Below are 23,540 nucleotides of genomic sequence, written 5' to 3'. Positions count from 1 at the left end.
AATTTCCTCCATTTTTAGCCATCTGGTTTTCATTGCTTTGATTCTCTCTTCACTACTTCATACACATTTACCAAATCTTTTTAACATCCATTCATGAAATTATTGAGCAGTTATAATTAATAACAGAGTTACAACATTCTCTTTCACCCTTTTGGTAGAGGTTGTTGGCTCACCATGAGGTGCTCATGCTGTTGTTCATATAAACAAGAGCAATTATATCTGATTAGATGGTGACTGCCTGCAATTCAAGCTGTGGAGGCTGAGAAAAAGACACATCTTGGATGTGAGTAATTTTTTTGTTGACAACAGCCAAGCTAACATTGAAATAGGGTTTTTCTAATTGTTTTTATGGTAATTTAGAATACAAACATAGCAATTAGTGAAACTGAGTGATCTTCTCTTTTGGTTTGGTTTTTGGTTTTTTTTCACTTAGAGAAGAAACTTCTACACATTGAACAACTATTCTGAGTTAACTTCTGGAAGACCGTGCTCTGCTCAATTATTGCCATGTAATTCTTCAAGTGATACAGCTTGACTGACACAAATTAAGTAACTGAATGACTGAATTAAAATCGTGGTAGTCTTCATTCCTCTCTTTCCTTTAGAAAGCATGCTGGCTCTCCTAGTACACTAAAACAAGCAAAATCCATTCTCTAGAAATATTAAACTACGGTAATGACAACAATTTTTACTCTGTAACCATTGTGTTGTTATTAGCTCCCAGCTTGGCAATCAGTTCTGCAGTGTTTCCCATTTTCTTAATTCAGTTCAAAATGGGAAATTTTGTTACACTGTTTTCTGGGAGAAAAGGATCTGGGCTCTTTTTCTGCTCTTATTCTTGAAGCAATAAGCAAAAAACTCTCAACAAAATGTGAAACCCCAGGAGACTCAGTTAGGATTTGAATATGGAGGAAATCTTCTGATTTTTTTTTTTTTTGTGTGCAGCTCTTCCTAATTCTTAAGCTTTCTTCTGTAAGAATTTTAAGTATGGGACTTTTCTGAATCCATACAGCTGTGAATATCTGAACACAGATTTCTGTGGTTTAGGTTTTGTCTCACTTCCATGTACCCAGAATAGTAGTCCACTATGATATTAAGCCAGAATTCCAAAGAAAATTTCAAAGCAATTTCAGTTGCTGTACGAGCACCATCACCTCTCAGTGTTTTCATAAGTGTGAAGTATATTGACAGCATATTCTACCTTTTACCATATTCTGTTCCAAGACAGACAAGGGCAATTAGGGATTGAAAAGGTTGATGATGCCATAGGTTAATTTCAAGTATTAAGTGAGTAATGAAGTTTTTTAGTCTATCCACATCTATTTTCAGTAAGGAGCAAAGTGAACAGTAACAGTTCTCCTGAACTATCAAATGAACAGAACAGTAACCTTTTAATATTATTCTTCTAAAGTGTCCAAAAGAAAAAAAGATGGATCAAAACCAGAACAAAATTACTCTTCACCTACTGCTTCTACAATAACTCTCTTGAGGTCCATGCCTTCTGACACTCCAGAAAGGCTGATGAGATTCTGTAGTTCAGTGCTTCTGTCTATCTATAGTAAAACAGCTAAAACAATTGTTTACAGCTTACACGACTAACAGGTAACCATTTGAGAAGTTAAAGAGTAGCCTCAAGATGTAACCAAAAATGCCTGCCACAGAAGCAACATCAAGGTTTGAAGTTCTAACATTTAAATGTTCTCCCTCTACAGCTAAGTGAGATCTTTAACTGTACTGAATTTTAGACATAAGCATTAAATTCTAAGCATGGTGGGCTGTTTAGGTTCAAGAAACGTCACTTGAATAGTTTTCCTAATTATATTAGGAGAGAAGTTTTATTCTGTTGGACAAGACTTCTCAGTCTTTTCTTCATGCTGTGGACAATATTTCCTTGCCTACCAGACATTCATCACTGTCACAGTTGCCTTTTCAGTGGAATGCCTCCTCTACCCACAACAATTGCATGCTCCAGCAGTCACTCACACATCAAGAATATTTTAGGAAAGTAGTTTTTATAATTTTAGCTTCTGTTAATGCACTTAAGCATCTGGAAAATAGAGAGAAGAGCAAATATTATAAGACAAGTTACTCTCTCTCTAGGTCATCAGCAAGAGCTCTGGGAAGTATCAATGCTTCACAGATTTTGGAAACTTTTGTAGAAGAGATCTAAGTTCATAGCCACAGTGAATTTTTTGATTTGTCAGTGGGTAGGAATGCCTTCATCAGCATACATAAGTACATGATTTTAGCCTAAATTTCCATCAGATTCCCAGATCAAAATTTCTTGAATTAGAATTCTGAAGTATATTATGATTTAAACAAGGAGAAAATCCTAATTTAAATAAAGAATCCTTTATTTTTGCCTTTAAAAAATGTATTCAAGTGGCTGTAAATAATGATTATAAACCAAAGAAAAAATTACACACTATCTGTTTCCTTAATATGCCATTGTATTTAACACAGTGACATTGGTAGGTGCAGCACTTCAGAAACTTGAAGGAAATAAGGTAATCACCCCATCACAGCCTGCCTGGGAGACACATCAACTTGCCTTGTTGCCTCTCTTTCCATTAGCCACACTGCCTGCAGTCTGCAGGCCTACTTGCTCTGACCAGAGGAACTGTTTTGCAGAATACATGCTGTTCTTCATCCTGGGCCTGCAGACAGGCAATTCCTCCAGATTGAGGGGGCTTCAGGAGAGAAGCTGTATATATAGAGGAGAGAGTCATTTCCCCTCTTCTCAGCTGCAGTCCTAGGGGTGGATTAAAGCTGCTTAGATTTTCCCCTCTGCAGAAATCCCCTTTCACCTCTGCTTCATAGGCTGATTCTCCCCTACACTTTGATCGTCTTGTAATTCATGGAGAGGAAATGCACACCTATGGCTGCTTCAAACTAGTTCCGTTCTGGTAGCAAGGTTACCACAGCTCTATGGATAATAATGTAGATTAATTCAGGAAGAATTCATGCAATTACTCAGAATACTTTTGTAACAAAAATCACATAAATACTGGCCCACATGAATGTGTTTTTTTCTTAGCTACTGAGTACTTATTTTTCATGTCAGAATTGGTGGTTGATCAATCTTCTACTGTGCATTCAGTGATGCTTCTGCAAATGAATTACCCACAAGAGTTCCACCTACAAAGTAAATTTAAAACATTTCTATAATACTTGTATGTTATATCCAGCAATAAAAGACAAATTAACAAAGTTAGGGTTGCAGTATCTTCATAAGCAATTATAATGCTTTGGTAAAGAAATTTCAATCTATTTGTCTCTGCTTGCCAGAAACTCAAAATCTTGATTACCAACCAAATCATTATTTATGTCCTCATTTTCATTTCATGCTGGCCATCTTTGATTTTTAATGTGAACCTTCTCTGCGTATCCCAAATCTACTGTCATTCATATCAACGTACCTCTCTGTAGTCTGTTGTCTTATAAATCATACATGCGACTTTCAATAAATGCTTTTAGGTATATCTACCACCTGGACAGTGCTGAGTGTTTTAAATAGTCCAAAGTTATACATCAATGTATTTAAAATCTGCTGCAGTGTCACAATGGCGTAAATGCACCTGTGTACAGCTGGGAAAAAGACAATATACAGTATATCTTCTAGACTTGATAGATCCTATTTAAATAAACCATAAGAATGTCGTAACAGCTATTTTCTGTTGTTGAGGGTGCAGATGTGAATCTCTGCAGAGAAATATCTGCTGTTTTTAGGGTAATGATTGTGGAAACTACCTGAGGCCAGAGACAAGCAGGTTCTGCAAAACCTTTTCTGAGAGGGAAGGTTTGAGAAGTCTCTTTAAACTTGACAAAACTCTGGGGAAAGTTAAGCCAATCCATAAACTGTCTACTTGGAGGACTTGAAGAGGCAAACAATCTGAAGTCTGCCCTTTGGTCTTACTGCTGCTTTGTACCTCCTGGTCAACATGACTGCGGCAGGAAGAGGATGTAAGCCCCTGCAGTCTAAGGAAGGCATACTTGAGGCAGTGTGTGTCTCCAGTCTGAAAGGAAATAGAGTTTGGGGTCACTTAAAATTATGCCTACCTTGGGGGGCAGGAGTCCACGCCACAGGCCTTCAGCAGCTGTGGAGGACGACGGCTGCTAACACACAGTGTTTCCTCTGCAATCTCCCTAGTTTGTTTGTTCAGACAGGTCACCACAGCCTCCTGGACACCTGCACAGAACAAATAATGGTCACAGCCAGCTCTCCGTACCTGCAGGGGCAGCTAAGATCAGGTGTGGGCCCAACAGGACCAGCAGGGCTAAAGCACATGATGGCACCCATCCTCGGGCTGGCAGCTCTGGGGCAGCTGCCCCAGCTGTAGACTTGTCATTGCTTTCAGTCTCTCAGAAAGGTTTCCCAGAGCTGCAGTGAATAGTCCATAGGTTCATTCATTGCTCACCTCCCTGGACAGAAAATTGTCCAGTGCTCTCATTTTTTTGCATAAAGTGCAGTGGGGCACTTTATTTTTCAGGCCAAGCAGGCTAAGGTGTGAAGATGGCTATGGCTTTTATATGCTATATTTTAAGCAAGAGCGTGACTTCTACACATGCAGAAGCAAAGTAAAACATGGTGAGACAATTCAGCTGTTCCCAGTTTATCTTCTGCATCTATGGGCCAGCACCCAAACTAAAGATGCAAACCTGCAGAGTACATGTCAGAGCTGGGAAAGAATGGGTTAGAGAGAGCTGGGAAAGAACAGTAGCTGTTGGGACTAAGAGAAGCTGGAAGATTTGGTTATTATGGTTTAACTCAGAAATTCCTTGTTAAATCCAAAATCCTTATGCACTCTATGGGATACGAGTTACTCTCACTTTTCCTATGACTAGGCGTATCACAGGCTTTTTGGATCCCAAGATTAGAAAGCTAGAACATCAGGAATTGCAACATTACATGCCACAGGGAAGAGGACTGGGTGAGAAAGGAACTATTTCTCCATGGATAAAAGGGGTCTGAGTGGGGTCTGAGGATAGTAATTAGCCTGAACTTTCTGAGAATCTAATCCACAGTGGTTTAAATACAATGAGAGTACGCTTTTAACATTCATTCCTGTGTCCTGAGTTAGGAAAAGATTAGTTGAACTCCCAACAATTACATTGCAGTTTCAAAAACAACACTTTTCCAAAATATCCCACTATTTTTTAAAGACACTAATGTGAAGTGAAAAAACCCAAACCAAAATAAAATGTTGTAAGAGCTTAAAGATCTCAAAAAATGTCACAAAGTTAACAATATCTTTTGGTGTTTCTAATGCCAGATCACATGTCATTAGGCAAAAAATTATTTAATATCCTTCAAGAGAACCAAAGTGCTATACAGTAGATCATAGCTCCTGTATTCCTGACGTTATTTACAGATTCATTCTCCTTGATTTCAGTATAGGCTGAGTCCCCTGAAAAAGAGGCTTGTTAGCCTTTTTTTTTTTGTCAGCTGTGTATGTAAGCCAATTAAGGTCATGGCTATGACACAAGATTATGCAGTGTGTCCCCTGTATCCCAGATACCGAAAAAAGAAAGATATTTGATAGTCTTGGACATGGACACTAACACCAAAATTAGTGTAGTCAGCCAATGCTGTTAGGGGTTTCCTTCTTTACAATGTGGCCCCATATTTTCATTTTTGCTATTCAAGTCATCTCTCGAAACACTCAAAAAAATTGCAAAAAGGGTAGCCTATAGAAAAGATAGAACAAACGGCAGTGATTTATATCTAGGAAAATAAACTTACAAAACTTTGATATATGAACAAGATGTTCACTGCTCTGTCATGTTCATTATTTTTCTAGCTCAATCGTGTTCATTATTTTTCTAGCTCAATCATTTTTCTGCTGCGCATGTAATCACATTGTGTGCAGCAAAAATAGGCACGTGGATTCTCCAAAATGGAATGCTCCTGGCTGAAGAACAGAAGTGGTTCTCTACCTGATGGGAAATGGCACTGTGTTCAAATTACTGGTCTCTCTTTTGCATGGAACATCAGTGCAGGCCTGACACCAAGACCAATTTAATGAAGCCAGGAAAGAAGAGCTGCTGATTCAGAGCTATGGAAACCATGAAAGTATTTTTCCAAACTCTGTGGAAAGAAACCACTGATTCCTGCCATGTGTTGGTTGACATATTTCTGTTTGCTAGACACAAAGCTCACTTGCCTTCTGTATGTCCTTCTCAGGTAACATTTTGTAAACTGAGTGTACTTCCACAGCTTCAGTTTCTCCTCTCTGAATGGTGTTATTAATGAGCTCTTGACCAATTATTATCAATTTAACACTTTTTTGTTGTCTGTTTCAATCTTGACTACTGAAAAGTGATGACTATGAGGTCTTGAATTCAATCTTTTCTCCATTTCTCGCGCTGATGGTTTTACATCACTATCATATAGCCAAGCTCTGATACTGTTCTTCAGTTTTCAGTATCCAACCCGCCCCAAATCTCCCAGTAAGTTAATTTCTCATGCTTATTTATCTCATCTAAGTAATTTCTGATTGCAATTCCAGTATTTCTTGTCCATACTACAGACATTCTGTCTATTAGAATTTCTTTTTATCTTTGTAAGTTCTTGGTAACACAGCATATATGTTAAAGAAAAAAGTTCCTGTCAGAATATGGTTGTTATAATGTTTATTGACAATTTTTGGATTTAATAACTTGTGCCAGGAAGGGGAAAAAAAAAAAATCTGACTTGCTCCAGCAGTAAAAAATGTGATCAGAATAATTTTCTTCAGCTTCCTCTTGAATCTCACAATAGTGTGTCTCAGCATAACGATAACAACTGCCCCTCTATTTTTGATAGGTCAATGTTGCAAATTGTTATAAGCTTTAAATTAGGATGGGTCATTGAACATTTAGAGAACATAAAAACTTTTAATCATAAATCAGAAGTTCCACAGCACAGAGATAATTAAAAAGCGTCTATGAATTTCAGGAAGTTCATTTGCCAAGTAATTGAATTCGAAACATTATTTACTGCCCAATATTATTAGAACAAAAGCTGTCTGCTTTAAAATTGCTTTCCTTGGAAAGAAAAAAAGAAATCAGTTCTCAACAGGAAATCACAGTATAAAAATGTATAATGGTGGGATATGAATCTGGGCAGTTTAAGTTCACATTCAAAACAACATCAAATGAAAATTTCTGTGTTTATATCTACCAGGATAGAATAAATGTTACATGATATTTGATGACAGCTCTGGGAAATGAAGCCACCAGCAGCAGACTGTATGACTAGCTCATTCCTTTTTGTTGCTTCTTCTGGGAGGTGAAAGGTTACTTCTGCATCTATCCAGTTTCTTCTCCCAGGACTCTAAACCCAATAAAATTAGTTTGACTAATTAGTTTGTAACCTATTGCTACAAAAATATCTGACTTAGTATCTGATAATCTGGAAAGTTTGGAGTTGATGTCAGACAAAAACAAATCTTGACTAAAAAGTTTTTCTGACAATTGAAAGAGATTAAATTTATAAAGAAAAATGTCTCCCACAAATTAGTCTCTGTGAGCTACATTTGAAAAATACATTAGCATAAGCCTTATATTTTAAGAAATTACTTCATTTCAAGAGGATATTTCTAGGAATCGTTCAGGCTTTGGTAGTCACAGTAAACATGTGATAAATTGTTACTCCTTACCTGTAACTGCAACACACACAGATACTCCTGCAAGATCAGTGTTTGTCACCACTTAGCACACACTAGAGCAACTTTTTTTGTGTGTGTGTGTGTGTTGTCGGAAATAAAGCCAAAGTGTCAATGGTCTGACAGCTGTGTACTGCTCTAAACATCAACTACCATCAGCAAGCTAAAAGTAAGCACAGAAAACCTTTGCATTATTTTCTACTAATTGTGGTTTTCCAGACAGTAACTGATTACCTGCGGATCTGTATAGATTATCATAAAATGCTCAGTTGTTTTCAGTTCTAAAGCATATGTTTTGCATTTTTCTAGAGTAATCATTTTCTTAAATTGCCTGAAAGTTGTAAAATAAAAAGACAAGATCTGGAAAAATCTAACTTAAACAAAACAAAACAAAACAAAAACAAAACAAAAACCCCCAACAACAACAACAACAAAAAAACCCAACTGGACTGGATGTATTTCTCAGAACTAGTTATATAAAATGATGGGGGGAAAAAAGGATGTCAGAAATGTGTGTTAATGATCTATAGTATGTGCACCCTGGGAAATTGATTAACTTTGAGAAAGTACAATTGCCAAGCCTGCTTCTTTTAGACAACCACATCATTAGTGCCATTTTGCCATGATTTCTTTTTCACTGGGATTGGAGCTGGTGTCCCTTATTGATAGAAATTAGGGAATGGCTGAGCCCTTAAAATATCCATTATTTATTTAATTTCAAATTTAAATTAAACAAATTTACTTCCATATGTTTTTGCTTGCACAGAGAAAACCAAGAGATAAGAACTAAAAGTGATATGTGTTTGTTAGCATGTACCACCAGACCCTTTTAACATTTAATGTTTTTTTGGTGTTTGCCTTTAGGTGATTAGCTAATAAGGGAAACAGAAATATACAATAAATAGAGCACCCTTAGAGACAGTCTGAGCACAGATCTGGAAGTCCTGGGCTAAAATGTGTTGTGCACACGGGATTTTTTACATTTCTTATCCATGCCTTTTCAAATATATTAGGACTCAACAATCTTAAAGTTTTATTTCCTTCCTAATTATTCCATGATTCTAACTAGCCATAGTAAAACAACATGTCTATGGGTATTAAGTACCAAACACACACTTGAAGAAGGAAAGCAAATCCAGCACAGAAATATTTCACACTTACCTCCTCCACAGGACTCTGAGCACTCTGTAAAGCCTTCATATTCCCAGTCATAAAGCTCATCAAACTCCTGCAAGCTGCCATACAAAAGCTGAGTTTCCTCTGGGGTGTATTCATTTGCCTCTCCATTGCAGGGACCACTGTAACAGGCTCTCTGAGACACAGGTTTGGGACCTTCACATTCATCGATGGGCAGATCAGCCACAGACTGAGAGAAAGAGAGGAGCACTTGACATTTCACAAGCCGCATCTGGCTGCCTACTCCACAGGTGACACTACAGGTGGACCAAGCCTCAGGAATAAACCTGTGAGAGGAAGAGAGCAAGGCAAGTTATGTCCACAAATTGCCAGGGGAGCAATAGCAGAATAGTCCTAATCAGGTCAAATTTTATTTAATGAAAAACAAGTACTTCATCTCATCATACATTTACTAAAAACACACAAAGGAGGTTCTATTGACAACTCACTGGCAGGTCTCTTTATATCTAAGAAGGAAAAACCCTTGTAAGATGCATCTTGATCCTAAAATGTCTCAGTGCAAGGCTTCCATCAATCTTCCAATGTGCTCAATGTACATGATGCTCCACAAAGCTACCTTTTGGCAGTATTCAACCTCGATAATCTTTGCCTTAGTTTATATATATATATATATATATATATATATATATATATATATTGCTAGTAAGTATTGAGCAGGCTGCTGTTATCAGGTAATTGCAGGACTACATTGAAAATAATTTCAATTATTGTTCTTGTGTCACAGCAACTGCTTCTAAGTCTTAATTAGAAGCTGGTAAAAGGTGAAGAGAATTCATAATTTCTTTAGCTTGTTTTTTACTGTTTGGTTTCTTTTTCTTTTAAATTTTAAAATTTAAATTAAGCAAAACTTAAAAAAATTAAATACATTTTTAACATTTTTTTCCCTAGGGCATTTAAATTTCATTACCAAAGAACCCCAACAACAGTGCTTAGTTTCTATTGTGGATTTGTTTATCTGTTGTGCTTGTCTTACTGATCAGTAACTATTATATGGTCCAAATTTTTCCTCCTGGAAGTCCAATAATATTTTATTAAAAGCACTTTGCAGCTGTCATTACAATAAAACAGACTGAATTCCATCTCTCATTATTTTCCTCAACAGTGGAATAATTTCTCAATTTCTCTGTATTGTTACTGCTTTTTCAATGTCAGTGCTAGAAATTGGATTAGCATTTTACTCAAAGCTATCAAGCCTCAGTTCCACATTCAACTCTATAACACATCATTACTGGTTTGTTGCAGTAATGTAATACACCTTGTTTTGCTGAGCTCATGTTGAACCAAGATGGATCCTAAACTTACCCAGAAACAATAGTTTCAGGGTACTCCATAACCTCAATACCTATGCTTTGATGCCTGATGTCAGTGGCATTGGAGTGATAAAGTTACGAATACAGGGTAATTTAGATAGCTTTATCTGACTGGCTTGCCTTCTCCGTTGGCTATTCTTCCAAAATTTCTGCCACAGGCAAGTGCTAAGGCAAGGGTTGTAGTTATACTTCAAGGACTAGAACAAAATAATGGAGAGTTGGATCTGGCACTGATCCTTGCTGAACCTCACATGAGCACTCCCTGTTGATAGCGCTCCCTCATTAACAGTATGTGTTTGGAATCTGTCTGCTTCTGCAAACTCAGATTTTGGGATGTATTTTCCACAGAAATCTGGCTGTCACTGACAGTATTTCTCTTCCTTTGGTTTTTATTTTGATAGGCCACACCAGCGTTGGACAGCTTTGCCCAGGGCTGAAGGTAATACACCTGTCTGTTTCTGCTGTAGTCTGGGGCTCTAGCAAACCCATTTATTACCTTGGGAATCCCATAAACAGTTTTGATGGGAAGAAAAGGGAAATTTAGTTTTGTGATCAGCATCTTTGAAAATATTTTTACACTCTTCTCCCTTTCACCCACTGCTTCTCTCTAGTTGATAAAATGACTTTCTCTCCATGCTGAAGAAAAAGAAATCCAAAACCTAAAAGGGAAGGTAGTGTTTTCCCAGGTTGTATATATCAGGATCCCTGAGTAGAACATCACAGTTTTTTTGAGCAAGGAGCCATGCATCTCTTTACCCACTTTTTGTGGTTTATACCAAAATGTTTTTATAACATCTTGTTTTAAACCTGACATCCACGACTAGCACTATACACAGAAAGTAACGGAAAGAAATTAATTGCAGATATTATTATAAAATTTGGAAATATTTATCATGCTGCTACAAAGATGGTGAGAATTATTTTAGGAGCAAAGCTTTTGGGAAACTAATGATGCAACCTGATTACAATTTTCTATTCTTAAGACATTTTAACTTAAAATATCAGTCTTATTTCCAATATGAGCTCTTATATTTTGAGAGGGTTATACTCTTTAGCAGTACAGGCAGGCCACTCTGAGACTGCAGCTGCTGTAATTCTATTTTGATGTGGAAAATCTCCTGTCAGAGATTAAGTGGTTAGCAACAGCCACTGTAATTTAGATATTTTTACTAGCTGAAATGTACAGCTTCTTAACCTGGAAAACTGAAAGGTAGAAACCCTAATCAGATTATGGAAAAAAAAAAGGGTCCTGCTCTTCATCAGAACCTGTCTTCCTTATGTTTTTGAACACTGTAAATTGATGTGTAACTTCGCTTTGTTGACGACCTGCTGTACTCTAAACCAAAAGGGAGGATATTCTACAAGGTATTAAAATTATTCATTTAGAAAAACAGAGATACTTCAAATACTTGGAACATTTACACATGAAGTGTATTATACATATGAACATGGGAAAAAAAGGGAGACGATACAAAAAAAATTAAGAACATTACTAAAGAAGACTGGATCTTTCTGAAATGAGGCTTGATCTATAAATGCCATGTATTATATTATTTCACCCGAGTCAGCAACTTGTAATGAAAATAATAGAACACCTTCAGGAAATGCTATTTTTTCAGCTATCTAGGCCAATTTTCTACATTTTAAGTGCTAATTTTGGAAATGTGATTTAGTTCTAATATAACTAGTAGCTGATAAAGAGAAAATTAGGAGAATCAAAAGCATTGAAAGTAGAATCAAAAGTGCTGAAAGTAGAAAAAAGAGGGGAAACTCAAGAAAACCCTGCAGGAGAAATCTTCATACAGTAATTGTCATTAAAAATGGAACATTTATGTAATGTGAATGTATAACATAAATTGAGTATATTTCTGCATTTTCAATCATCCTAACACCAGAAAATTATAAAGGGTTTCAAATATCTTTGTGTTGTCATTAATGACAAAGGTTGCCAAAGGGTGAGCATAAACCACAAGAAGTATATGAATAAAAAGGGGACAGTTCATGGATTTGAAGTTATTTGTCCTGCATATAGCTCATCTTCCACTGCTCAGCATTAGACATTTCCGTATGTTAACTTCTAAGCTACTTGGAAAGTGGAAGCAGTGGAATAGATATACTGAGAAGTAGTTTTTTTAAAAAATGGGAAATGACTGGTGTGTTTCAGTTGTCATTCCATATTTAATTAGATCCCACTGTAATAATTGTCCCTCTAATAACCATAAACAAGAAAAAGGCAATAACTCATTCCTTCAGCTAAGGACTGATGTATATTCCCCTCCATATAGCAACACATATGTAACTGGAGAAGTCAGAAGAGAAATAAGAAGGCAATGTCAATGCTCAACAGTGGGAGACCTTTCACAGCAGGTCACAGTGGGTTCAGTATGAGACCCACAGAGAGCTCTGCTGAGTGTTTCGGGGATTTTCAAAACTCTTGAGGTATGTAGCAACAGCCTCTTCTCTCTAGGACTTGGGTTCCTGCAATATGTGTTATGAAGAAAAAACAAGTGTATACATACTGGTGTGCTTTGAGCTATGGAGAAAAATAGCTAATTTCCTTCACTGCTACATGATTTCATATTGCCCTTAATTTTTACTGCCTAGAGGTTTCTTTTTTTTTTTGTTTGTTTGTTGCTTTTCTTCCTCTTGATTTGTTTGTTTGCTTAAAACCACTATTGGTTAAATCCATGGCTTAGATAAAATCTAAGCTTTTGAGACTTGCACATACCAGTGGGACTGAGTGTTCTAAGGCAGAGACACTCATCTTTTAAGGTATCTAAACTCAGATACTATTGGTGAAATGAAATGTTTAGTGGCTTCTTTGAAGGCTTGGGAATTTTCTGTGATAGATCTAGAACTGAGCACGGACTTCCAGACTCCTTGTCTTGAGCTTTTCCTCTGTGAAACACCACCGTTCCACAGGTTTTAAGGCATGGGTGACACCACAGGATGCTCACATACAGCACTAGATAGCTGCTGGTGTCATTGTTCAGAGATGTGAAACAGTGGTCATTACCACTTATCAATAAAATATCAGGTTCCATCTATATGAGTATTAACAGTGGAGGCAGCTGCATAGGTCCAATTCCAGTTAGAGGGATTACATTCTGTTGCTCTATAGTTTCTTCTAAGTTTGAATATGATTTTTCCTTCAGTTTTGTCTCTTTATTCAATTCTGTTGGTGGCTTTCATTCACTGCTACCTTTCTCCACAAGGAAAAATAACTGTTTCTGTCCTGTATTGTTATTACACCATAAATCCTAAGTAGCTGTGACTGGTCCTTGAATGAGTAGATAGAAATCATAACCTAATGTGTGCCTGCTGCATCGCTGACCTTCCCTTTGACCAACCATATATATCAGATCTTAATACGAAGAAGTTTCCCTACATCTTCTTCTTACTCCTCTTCATTATGTGAATCTAAAGAGGACGAGCAATGGCCTAGTAGATAAAGCTACATATGTCCTTACTTACTTTTTTTTTTTTTTTTTTTTTTTTTTTTTTTTTTTTTTTTTAAATCCAACAATCATAACATTATTTTTAAAGTAAAGCTGTAATAGGAAGTTTTAAACTTACTAAACTGTGAATGAGGTACAAAGAAAAAAAGATACTGGGTGCCTCTGCCACATCAGTGTCTCTTCCATATACAATTCCCTGAGGGTTTTGTCACCCCTGCTAATCCATGTCAAGAATTTCACTTTGTTTTTTTATTAAACTGGCCCCATCATTAGGATGGTGCCATCTGGCATCCAGATATTATTGTCTGCCTGCTCCTCCATCACTCTGCCATCCCTCAGCCACTCCCACCCCTTTCCTTTATGGCTAGCACCAGGGTTATATATGGCAGTATGTTAAAAGCTGGATACAGTGTCAACATACAAAAGCATTTTTCAAAAGTTAGAGGCAGAAATCTATTAATAAACCCTCTACTACTCATAAACGCAATCTCATTATACACAGAAATCCTCGTGCTTTTAGATCATGACTGCTATCCTTTCTGACTCTGGCTGTCACACTGCACTGCTGTAATGAATTCTAGTGGAAGAGGTCAGACAGAAAGATATGGTGGCTTCTTCCTCAGATAACATTTCTAATACCTGGTGAATAGTCACTTCAGGGATGGACAGCAGTAGGAGAACAACATGCATCTAAACACAGGACAGCAAGGCCTTTGCACTTTAAACATTTGTTCTGACAAAGATTACAATACTTTGTTACCAACTTGGAATATTTCATAGTAGTTCTGTCAGCAATTAATTTTTAATTGATTCCATTTAGGGCTGCAGTAGGTCAGACAACACAAACGTAACTATTTGCTCTAGACTTGAAGTAGCTGAATTGGTTGTGATTAATTCTTTGAGCAGCAGAAACAATAAAGAAATATTTAACATGGATTTACGTTTGAGCTGAGTGCCCAAGCAGATTCTCAGCTATCTTTTAAGGACTGAATTCCTTTAAAAATCTTTCCTTCAGCTGGGGAATTTTACTCAGTGGCTTATTTCAGTGACACATGTGGAAAACACTTCCACTGAATTTCCTGAGGAATATCAACCAAGTTTGAGAGAGGAGTAAAATTTTCTGTGATAATTTCATTCCTCTGTCAGAATCAGTTAATAGTAATAAATTCAGACATTACTGAGAGGAGAGGAAGGCAGCTGACAGATAGACATACACAGACAAAATTCGACTGTAAGACTTGCTTGTATTAGAAATTCCTGAAGGTATAAATAATGGAAGGCATTATACACAGATGGAATAAAATTGCAGCATCTGGTGCTCTGGCAGCACATATCAGAGAATGATTACAAATGACAAGTGGAAGGATAGTATATGACAAATATTGTAGCTTTATAAATCATAGTGTGCAATTTCCTAACAAAAATAATATTCAATAGAAAGTTACAAAAATCAGAAGACAGCAAGACAGAGATTCACAAATGTGAGAACTCACTTCATAGAAGAAATATGCTGAAAATTTTGAGTTTTAGCTTTTAAACCTCTAATCAAATATAAAATATGAGAAAGCGAATAGAATTACTTATTGATGAGGTTTGTTTTCTTTGCCTGAGGAAGGATAAGGGAAAAAGGGTCACAGTTGCCAGGGAAGAATGGTCTACTGGCTACAAAGAATGTCCCTGTCTGTAGAGGAGAATGGGGACAGTCAGGGACTTGGCAGCATAAGAAAGCTTGGCAAGAGCCTCAGATGAAGGGGGGGGGGAAATAACGAATCCTTGCCTATTTCTGCTCAAGTGGTGTAATGAAATGAATACTTACTGCACCAACGCAGAGTGAATAGGAAAATCATATAAGCATAGCTTGTCTGAAGACATTTCCATTTAAATTTAAAGTAAACAAAGTAATGAACAAAATGCTATCTCTTCAGCACCTGGCTTACCATGCCCCTGGAGGCCTTCTGTTGTTCCTCCTGCCCCATAGCTGCTCACATTTTGGTTAGTCCACAATCAGTAAAATAGCTGACCATGTCAGACAGTTTTACAGCAGCTCGATCCTACATTAAAAAGCTCTCTACTGTTACAAGCCTCAAATTACCATGTACCTACACTCCAGACTGATCATTCATCAGCCCAAATACGTGGGTGGTAGCCTGACATCTGTAAAGGCCATGGAGTATTACATTGTGTCTGTGCAGCTGCAAAAGCACTGGCTAAGAGGTGCATTATCAGGGAATACACCTTGCTATTGGTGTGTTTGAAATCCCAACACAGCTGAATGAAGTGATGCTATGTGAAGTGGTCCCAAAATTGATCGTTCTTTGTATTTTGGTGGGTTCTAATTGTTTTGTCTCCCTCTTTATATTGTCACACACTGTTTTTCAATCTAATAATCAGGACCTAAAATGAGTAACTATTTAGAGTCAGACATTAATGAAAAACAATATTAATAGTGAGCCACCAAAACCAATTTTAGGTGGAATTTCACTCCTTCAGATTCCTGAAACAGATTAGATACTCTGGACCAAGATGAAGATGGATGTTACGATTTACAAATGAGGATTGTATGGTTGGTCCTTCCAGCACAAATTTTCTAATGTTTTATTTGGTTTTCCTGTCTCATGCCTTATCACCAAAAATCATTCTAAACTAAACTCAAGGAATCTCCAAGCTTTGGGAAAGTCTGTACCCTTCGTTCTGACTTCATGCCCTCTGTTCTTCTTTTTAGTCAACACATATAAAAATCTGTACTTGAACTTATATTAAGTAGGTTTCTCATCAGTCTAAAATAAAGATTAGAAATACTCCTAGAGGTCTGCCTTGCAGGGAGAAAACAAGTGTATGAAATGTTACCTCATGGCAGACTGAACCTAGTCTGGACTGTGGCCCATCGTCCAGAACGGGAATAATAGTATCCCATTGGCACCACTGGAGCCTTGCAGTCGGTGCAGTAGCCCGCAGAAAAGTGCCTTCAATGCAGCAGAGCAGTGACATAAAGTACGGAGGTGTCATAACTTCACTTGAAAACAACTCGAATTTCTTAAACCCCTTTCCCTTTAAATCTCTCAAGGACTGTTTTGGTATCACAAGTAATATACCCATAAGGTTTTCCAAAATATTTTATTAAAATACACATAATGAAAAACAACAGGTTATGCCTATTCTCTACAAATCCCTTCTTGTTAATATTTAACACATAAATACCCATATATGTACACACACACACACAAACACACACACATATATACCTATACTCCTTTTCCACAGTGCAATCAACCTTGTTTACAAAACTGATCAAAAAATTTCTTAGTGTAACAAATTATTCTGAATATGACCACATAACAGCATATCAGTATTTCTCCTATTTTATGTGTATTCCCAAGGTTTCTTTACAGGTTGATAAATGCACATTTAGCTAAGTAATTTAGTATAGTCATGAGAAAAATCACAAGAAAATGCACTTTAAAAATGAAAAATTAGTATATCCACAAATATAAAATTTTCTAGATTTTGACTCTGAATTAATCAACCTATAAAGTCTATAGTACTGTTGAAGTATGTAAAGATTTCATTATACTATATGTGATAGCTGCTTTTAATATATATAAACACATATGAATGTACATTTGCCTGTGTATATGTATAAATACTCCTGTGTACATATACATGTATTTGTTTTATATACACATATTTTCTGCATACATACATATGTATTTATACATATGGCAGATGGATATTTTTTATTTTGATGGACTTATTACACGTTTCCAGCTCTCCTGCAATCCTCCAGTTTCTAATTAATTCAATTCAGATTAATCATGCCAGAACTGCAATTTTGTTGCATAACAGTGTATTTTAATCCAATACATAGTTGCAGTTGTAATAAAAAAATGCCGTGTTTTCAGACACAAGGAACTGGATATTGATGAATGCTGTATACAGAAGTTGCAATTATAGCATGGATTTATCACAGTTTCAGACAAAAACATCTAAACATAATAAGTACCTAAAATAAAATGTAAGACTACTCATAATTTCTCAGTCTCATTGCTCCTGGCTTATGTGGTATGCATCACAGGATTCTAGTTTATTTTCTGGTAAAATTTATACTTTTTTTGTTGTTACTATGTTTTTGGGGGGGGGAAAAGGCAAGAGGGAATCATTACTGGCTGCTTTGTTTAGCCTGTGTGGTATTGAGAAAATAAATGCCGAGCTGTGAAGATATAGTGGTAATAGAGAACATATAAATACATAGGTAGATACACTTTTATTATAATATTCTTGTAATGACCTTACATAAAATGTGTATATTTGCTTAAATTAAATCTGCATTTAGCCTCTTGAAATCTGCCTCTTTGTACCTAAGTATGATACAGCCCTAAGACCATGGATTTCCACAGGGCTGGGTTTAACCTTTGCACTCTAACAGAAGCCAAATACATTCAAGAGATTTTGCTAGTTCCGCACAAGTCCCAGGTTCCCACATGGAAACACAGAATCACAGAGGGCTTTGAATTAGAAAGGACCTCAGAGATCTAGCTTCCACTCCACGTGCTGTAGGCAGGGTCACCTTCCACTAGACCAGGTTGCTCAGGTCCTCATCCAGCCTGGCCTTGAACACCTCCAGGGAGGGAGAAAACACAGCTTCTCACGATCACATAATAAGAACTTGTTGTAAGCAAATTTTTGAGACTTACGAGGGTTCTTCAGATATGGCTATTCCTTCATCCACCTCTTGAGCCTGCTTATACCATGGCAACTTTGCTTCCAAGGGAAGTTTCTCTATGGAGCAAACACAAGCATGTGAAAATAGGAAGCATGCGGTCACACTGCTATGTGTGCCACCCTCCCTGTGCTCACCAAGCAAGCCTGTGCTATATGGGTGCCTTCAAACACATGGAGGCTGAGCAAAAAGAAGAAGAGAAATGAGAACACAAGGGAGAGAAATAAACTCTTTCATCACCTGGACTATATTGCTTACAAGATTATATGGCCAAGTATTTCACTGTTGCAGGTAGAAGGGCTATAGTGCTCTAAAGGAAGACAGGCAATTTAAAATTGTCACCTTTCAGACTATACAACGGGACACATTGGAAAAGTACTAAAAGTAGACACATTGGAAACTACTTTTTTGGAGGGAAACTTGCAAATGTAACAGACCTCTATTACACCAGGCAAAACACGTAACATCTCTGTATTTATTGTTAAATTTCAGAAGACATGCTGAGATTGGTTTTGGTAGATTACAAAAATAAGGAAAATCCTGCTTTGATGAGTGATACAAGAGGAAAATTATAATTAAATGGCCCAAGTATGCTTTTCAACTCTGCTTATCAGTTCATCAGCTACGTGGATTTTTAAAAAAATGAGCTCAATACTTTTTCTGTCATTCCTGATGGAAAACAGTGGAGCTGCTTTTCTTCCTCTTCAGGATGTGCGCACAGGGTAATGAGCTGCTCTGCTTTGGGGAGTGCAGGGCCATGTTTTGCAAGCCAAACTCCACTTTCATGCAGCATCAGAGTGGAGTAGATGAGCTGAAGGCAGCAGAGCTGTTTCAGCTCTAGAAGGGTATAAAGCAAGAGCAAATTTGGCACTAAAAGTTGAGAAGGAGCTCTGTACTTCAACAGAACATTCTGGGCTAGGATCAGGGGAGAAAACCACAAAGGCAGTGAGACTCAGATCACTGAGGAGAACCAGAGCCAAATGTATTTGCCACTCACAAATCACCTAAGCCTTTTGGGTTTGCATAAGGATGGACTTGTACTTGCCAGCAGGAGCAGGTTAATGTCATTCAGAATGGTCAGGAATTTTCTGTGGCTCTGTGGTGCAGAACAATGAACATTTCACATCTCTCATTTGTATCACAGAAGAACAATTACTGACAATTTGACTGCAGAGCTACTGCAGCTTTAGTCATGCAAATTTCCTTGGAGCAAGTTATTAACTGAGGAAAAGAGGGACAGTAGTAGAATTATTATTCCTATATCTAAAAAACAGCTTGCCAAGCTCTTCATCTAACATATTAGTGCCATTTAAGGATGAATGTTTGCCATCACAGCTATTAGTTTAGTCTATATTTTACTAATAATCCAGAATATGTAGGAAATACTTCTATTTATATGTTCTACGGTTTGTTTTATAGGTTTTGGAAAGTCACATCTTACTTCTGTGATTTTTTTGCTTAGATGGAAGTGCTTGTAAAAAGCAAAATTATTGTCTAACATAACCTGTTTTGTGACTTTAAAAATAATGTTCTTTTTTTTACAGGTGTAGTTAATTATCATCTACACTGTAAAATTTGTTAGAGGATTAGAAATGTTGATGTTGTACAGAATGCTTTGACAGAAGCATGAACAAAAAGCACTTCTAGCATAAGCTAAGGAGAAATTTTTACCTTTGGAGATTAAAGTAAAATCTTTTCTTTTATAAAACACTTCCCATAAGTGGGAACTTATATTACACAGAAAGTAGTATTAGATAAATATACATTCTCTGTAAAAACTGAAAATAATTACTTAATCTAGTGATATCCTCTTTTTTTCCCATTATTGGTGCAACATAAAGTGCCTTAGAGCTTGAATAAACTAAAATTAAATTAATTACATGAACAGTTTGCCTTCTATTTCTTTTTTGCAGAGTGTATTGAGAGAAGAGAGACTTCCACATTTTTTGCTTTGCTGCATCTGTCAGCTTGGAATACTGTGTTCTGCTTTGTGTTAATCCAGCTGCAGAAAAAGAACAGTCTAGGACTAAATAATTCAATAGATGAGAGGTACTTCTTTACCCCTACTGCTCTACATTTCTAACCCTAGTTATGTGAAATAAAAAGGACAATTTTCTAGTCTATAAATAGAATAATTTGGTTTGGATGACTCCACTGGATACCATCTAATCCAATCTCTTCTGAAACCACTGTTCAGCCTTCAGATGTATGGATATTCAAACATTACATTTTGCATTATGAAGGGAGACCTGTGAGAATGTTACAGAACAAAGATGAGGAAAATTAAACCAAATTAAACCAAGCTTTGCACAGGACTTTTCATTCCATGTGAAAAAATGGAAGTAACTTCCTACAATCAGAAATTAAACATGTATGTGCTGCAAAGGGCACCACAAGAATTTATGCAGGGTAAAGACGCCACACCCTTGTAACAGTGGACTTCCAGCAAGGAGTAGTTTACTTTGCTCCCTGACAAGTCCCATTTAAGGACACTTCATGACAGACACAGGTAAGCAAAACTTTTCTAGCTGGCCTTGCACCCTTCTGAGCAGAAGTCAGTTTAGGACAGTTTCCAACACAGGATCTCTTTTGTGTCTTGCTGCATTTTGCTAACACTGTATGATGCAGGCAGACTGGACCTGTGTTATGAATACCATAAACCTACAATGCCCCCAAACCTGCAGCTGTCTGAATGAACTTAAACCCACTGGATACCTGTATGAGGCTCAGAGTCATGCTAACACAGTCTTAGGTCCTTTTTTTTTTTTTTTTTTTTCTCCTTCTTTCCTTTCTTTCTTTCTTTCTTTCTTTCTTTCTTTCTTTCTTTCTTTCTTTCTTTCTTTCTTTCTTTCTTTCTTTCTTTCTTTCTTTCTTTCTTTCTTTCTTTCTTTCTTTCTTTCTTTCTTTCTTTCTTTCTTTCTTTCTTTCTTTCTTTCTTTCTTTCTTTCTTTCTTCTTTCTTTCTTTCTTTCTTTCTTTCTTTCTTTCTTTCTTTCTTTCTTTCTTTCTTTCTTTCTTTCTTTCTTTTTCATCTTGGAAGGTGGATGGGGTAAGCTCATATTGGTCAGTAAAATACAGTACAAATATACTCCCCAAAAAAGTGTCCCTTCATTACTTCCCAAAGACTCCTTGTCTAGGCTTCACCACTCTGGCACCCGGCAGATACCATGAATCCTTCTGGTCATGATAAACTGGAATCTTGAAACTTGGCATGTGTGCCTATCATAAGCCTCTTAGCGCAGAAATTAAAATTACATGTTTCACTGTCCCATTTTAGAAGAGCACAAGATCCTGGATCAGTCTTATTCTACAAGGCTTCATAAAAAGTGCTCTTAATATGTTTCAAGATAACAATTCCTTTTTTTTTTTTTTTTTTTTAAGAATTTTTTCTTCCTATGAGTGGAAGTCTTCAGTTTGGAAAAGTTAAGTACACATGAATTGCTGTAGCCCAGAGCTTTCCCCAAATTAGTCAGTATACAGGCACGGAAGTGGTAACAATAGAGCTGTATACATGCATGGTCCCATGCACGCTCGTATACCTGTGAAAATCACCAAATACACATGTCTGCTGCACCTGGTCACTGCCTGTTAATCCAACCTAATCTCCAGGTCTCTTTCTAACATTCCCATCCCATAAGAGCCTCCAAACAAATGCAGAAGTATTTCCTCATTCTTTCAACAAATCATGGGAGTTTTATCCCAGTATTACTCTCTGTTAGAGGCCCAAGCAAGAAAATATTGCTATACAAATTGTATAATTTCCTATAAGATGTTTCTGTCTGACAAATTTTGCAGTCTAGATAGTAAAAAGAACCTCATGATGAGATATACTTGCTTCTAATTTCTTTCATAGGAAAAGTTATGAGCAGGTACTTTTGTAATTACAGTTACATTTATTTACCATAGGCATTATTTATGTATTTAATTTTAATTTATTTTAAAACACAGGACAAATTTAGCTCAGATGTAAACAGTGAAAATACAGCCAAATTTCTAATTCTATTGCTTAGTCTGCTGGACTACAAATTAACTATGAAAAGGCCAAAGCTTGTAAGACAAAAGAGGTCAGTACTCCAAGCTGCTGGCAGGCAGACAAGAATAGACAGGTGCAAAATCATAACTCAGTGCAGGTGGAAACAGCAATGAAACTAAATGGCTGAACATGGAAGAACTCTGAAAATTTTATGAGAAATATTCTACCTCATTACCTTTGGGCTTGTAGCAAGGAGTGGGTACAACACACTCTTCTTTTATGTGTGGCTTTGTTTTAGTACTACAGCCTCCTGTATGCATCCCCCTGTGGTCAATGCAAAGAACCACGCGGTATCTGAGTCCTTGTCCACAGGTCACAGTGCACTGGATTAAAAAAAAAAAAAAAAAAAAAAAAAAAAAAAAAAAAGGAGGAAAAAAAGTCACTGTAGTGGTTTCATGTTTACCAAAATCTGCTTTCCAAATTTAGCATAGTGGTCTTAGTGTTTACTCTCTTTTTTTCCCTGTGAAATAGGATCAGGAGAAGCAAAGCAGGCTCAAGCTTAAAGATAAACAATTTTATTAACACACACTAAAAGAATGGAAAAAGAAAAAAAAGTTTGAAAAAAATGAAACCTCAAAACACTCCTCCCTCCCCCTACAAACAGCTTTCTTACAAAACAGCACAGAAAGACACAACCTGTGATTTTCCGTCAGTTTCACCATTTAAACATAATCCTTCATCACTTTGGGAGAGGAGTCTCTATAGAGTCCTATGGAGACATTCGCCACAAGGGTAAAACAGTCTGGTGGGTCCCAATGTCACAAATCTGCAACAGCCCAGAATATTTTGCAGATCGTGCTGTCCAACCCATTAGCAGGCTTTCCCCTGCCTACACATGGGCTTCTCAGAGTATTTGGGGTACCATGTAAGAATGCTTCTTCTAGTATAAAACAAGGATTCTCTTCTTCTATCTCTAAAATTGTCTCTATCTCAAAAGAAATAGAGACCTCCTTTTACCCCAGGAGCCAAGGGCTTCAAATCACTCTCTTGCTAAAATTATCTTTGTCTCAAAGGCAGAGACCTCCTTTTACCCCAGGAGCAAGGGGCTTACTCTGTTCAAATTTCTCAATTAAATCTTAATTTATATCAGTCCCTAACTTTTGACTAGAACCAGCATTCCCCCAAACAACATTAAGATATTACAAAAATTAGTCCATTTCTCCATAGTTTACACCAGAGA

At 36.9% G+C, this 23,540-nt stretch overlaps 1 protein-coding gene across 1 annotated transcript in view; it reads right to left on the bottom strand.

Annotated features, from left to right (window-relative positions):
• ADAMTSL1 (ADAMTS like 1) overlaps positions 1–23,540 on the bottom strand; it is a 358,154-nt gene that overhangs the window by 62,477 nt on the left and 272,137 nt on the right. The window contains exons 8-11 of the mRNA XM_040090980.1: positions 22,536–22,683; positions 18,303–18,387; positions 8,808–9,109; positions 4,060–4,189 (exon numbers count right to left, since the gene is read on the bottom strand). Of these exons, the coding sequence (XP_039946914.1) occupies positions 4,060–4,189; positions 8,808–9,109; positions 18,303–18,387; positions 22,536–22,683 (665 nt within the window). The remainder of the gene's footprint in view (positions 1–4,059; positions 4,190–8,807; positions 9,110–18,302; positions 18,388–22,535; positions 22,684–23,540) is intronic.

The sequence above is a fragment of the Hirundo rustica genome, chromosome Z, assembly GCF_015227805.2.
Source record: "Hirundo rustica isolate bHirRus1 chromosome Z, bHirRus1.pri.v3, whole genome shotgun sequence".
Lineage (NCBI taxonomy): Eukaryota > Metazoa > Chordata > Aves > Passeriformes > Hirundinidae > Hirundo > Hirundo rustica.
The sequence above is the reverse complement of the archived record's forward strand: the minus strand, read 5'-3'. Positions and strand labels throughout refer to the sequence as shown.